Below are 1,504 nucleotides of genomic sequence, written 5' to 3' on the forward strand. Positions count from 1 at the left end.
TTCAATCCCTGTGAAAAAACAAAAACATGATACCACACTGAGGCAGCAAAAATATGCCACAACTATGAAAACCCATATTTTGTAATTAATCATCAAGTACAGAATCCAGCCAATCCTCCAAGTCATCAGCCTCAGTCTTACTAAGGAGCAGCACAGGTTTCTCTGCTTTCACAGGCGCATCCAAATCTATCACTGGTCCTTCCGGAACCGACTCCTCCTTCACCTCAAGCTTTAGGGGTGGCAGCTCAAACTCCTTCTTTTCATCCTTGGCAGTCTTCTTAGACTCAGAAAGGGCAGATGCAGAAGCCCGTAGCAACCCAAAATTGAATTCCATCGGAGAATCATTATTCTCCATTTTCTTTGGCACACTAAAGTCTGGTATGATTAGATTTGTTTCTTTGGGACTCTTCTCCTTCACCTGTTCCCATGGGCTCTTCTCCTTCACCTGTTCCCTTGGGCTCTTCTCCTTCACCTGTTCCCTTGGGCTCTTCTCCTTCACCTGTTCCCTTGGGCTCTTCTCCTTCACCTGTTCCTTGGGGCCCTTTTCCTTTCTCTTCTCTCTGGGACTCTTCTCCTTCACCTTTTCTTTAGGACTTTTATCTCTTACAAATTCTTTTGGCTTCTCATTTTCAGATTTCTTGTTTTGTGCTGAGGTATTTGCTTCTCTTCTGCCTCTTCTCCTCTCCTTTGGAGCATGAGTGACTTCGGTCTCTACCTTAGGCATATCCTCCACTTTAGGTTCTTCAGTCACGGGGTTAGTTTCATTGCTCACTTGAGGAATCTCTCTCATGGGACTAATTTCTTTAAGAGGGCTAACTTCTTTCATAAAACTAGCATCCTGAATTGGATTAATATCCTTAAGTGGGCTAATTTCTTTAAACGGACTAGTTTCTTTAAATGGACTCGGTTCTTTTAGTGGACTAATTTCTCTAAATGGACTAACTTCTTTAACAGGACTAATATCTCTAATTGGACTAAATTCTTTAACGGGGCTAAAGTCTTTTATTGGGCTAACATCTTTCACAGGTTTAAAGTCTCTCATTGGACTATACTCCTTAGCAGGACTAAATTCTTTCACTGGGGTAGTTTCTTTGACCCTCCTCTTCATTTCTTTGACTGGACTTGGCCGTTTCTCTGGACTTGGCTCTCTAATTAGCGTATCTAGATCAACATCATCAGGCTCTGGAGCAAATTCACTACTCAATGTCAATGCCACATCCACTGCATTCTTGCAGCCCTGTCTATCATCAGCTGCTTCATCATTCACAAGTGTAAGGGGCTCATCCTCACTGATTTTCAGGCTCTGGAGAATCTTTTCATTAATATCCATGCAGTCTGCATAACCACTGCTAGGTTTATACAACTTCAGATGGTCTTCTGCAAGATTTACATAATGTTTAACCACACGTTTCTGCAATTGAAAAAAAAAGAAAAAGTTAGCATTTGGTTTTCAATTCTTTTATAATTATATATTAACTTTATATTATTATATCAATTTATAATA

The 1,504-nt window shown here is 40.5% G+C and overlaps 1 protein-coding gene across 2 annotated transcripts in view; it reads right to left on the reverse strand.

Annotated features, from left to right (window-relative positions):
• The window catches only part of LOC119590708 (muscle M-line assembly protein unc-89-like), a gene marked incomplete in the record, with an annotated part of 12,303 nt that overhangs the window by 290 nt on the left and 10,509 nt on the right, over window positions 1-1,504 (reverse strand). For both annotated transcript variants that reach the window (XM_037939394.1, XM_037939395.1), the window contains 1 exon segment: window positions 1-1,411. In XM_037939394.1, the coding sequence (XP_037795322.1) occupies window positions 86-1,411 (1,326 nt within the window).

Source organism: Penaeus monodon, chromosome 27, assembly GCF_015228065.2.
Source record: "Penaeus monodon isolate SGIC_2016 chromosome 27, NSTDA_Pmon_1, whole genome shotgun sequence".
In the NCBI taxonomy this organism is placed as follows: domain Eukaryota; kingdom Metazoa; phylum Arthropoda; class Malacostraca; order Decapoda; family Penaeidae; genus Penaeus; species Penaeus monodon.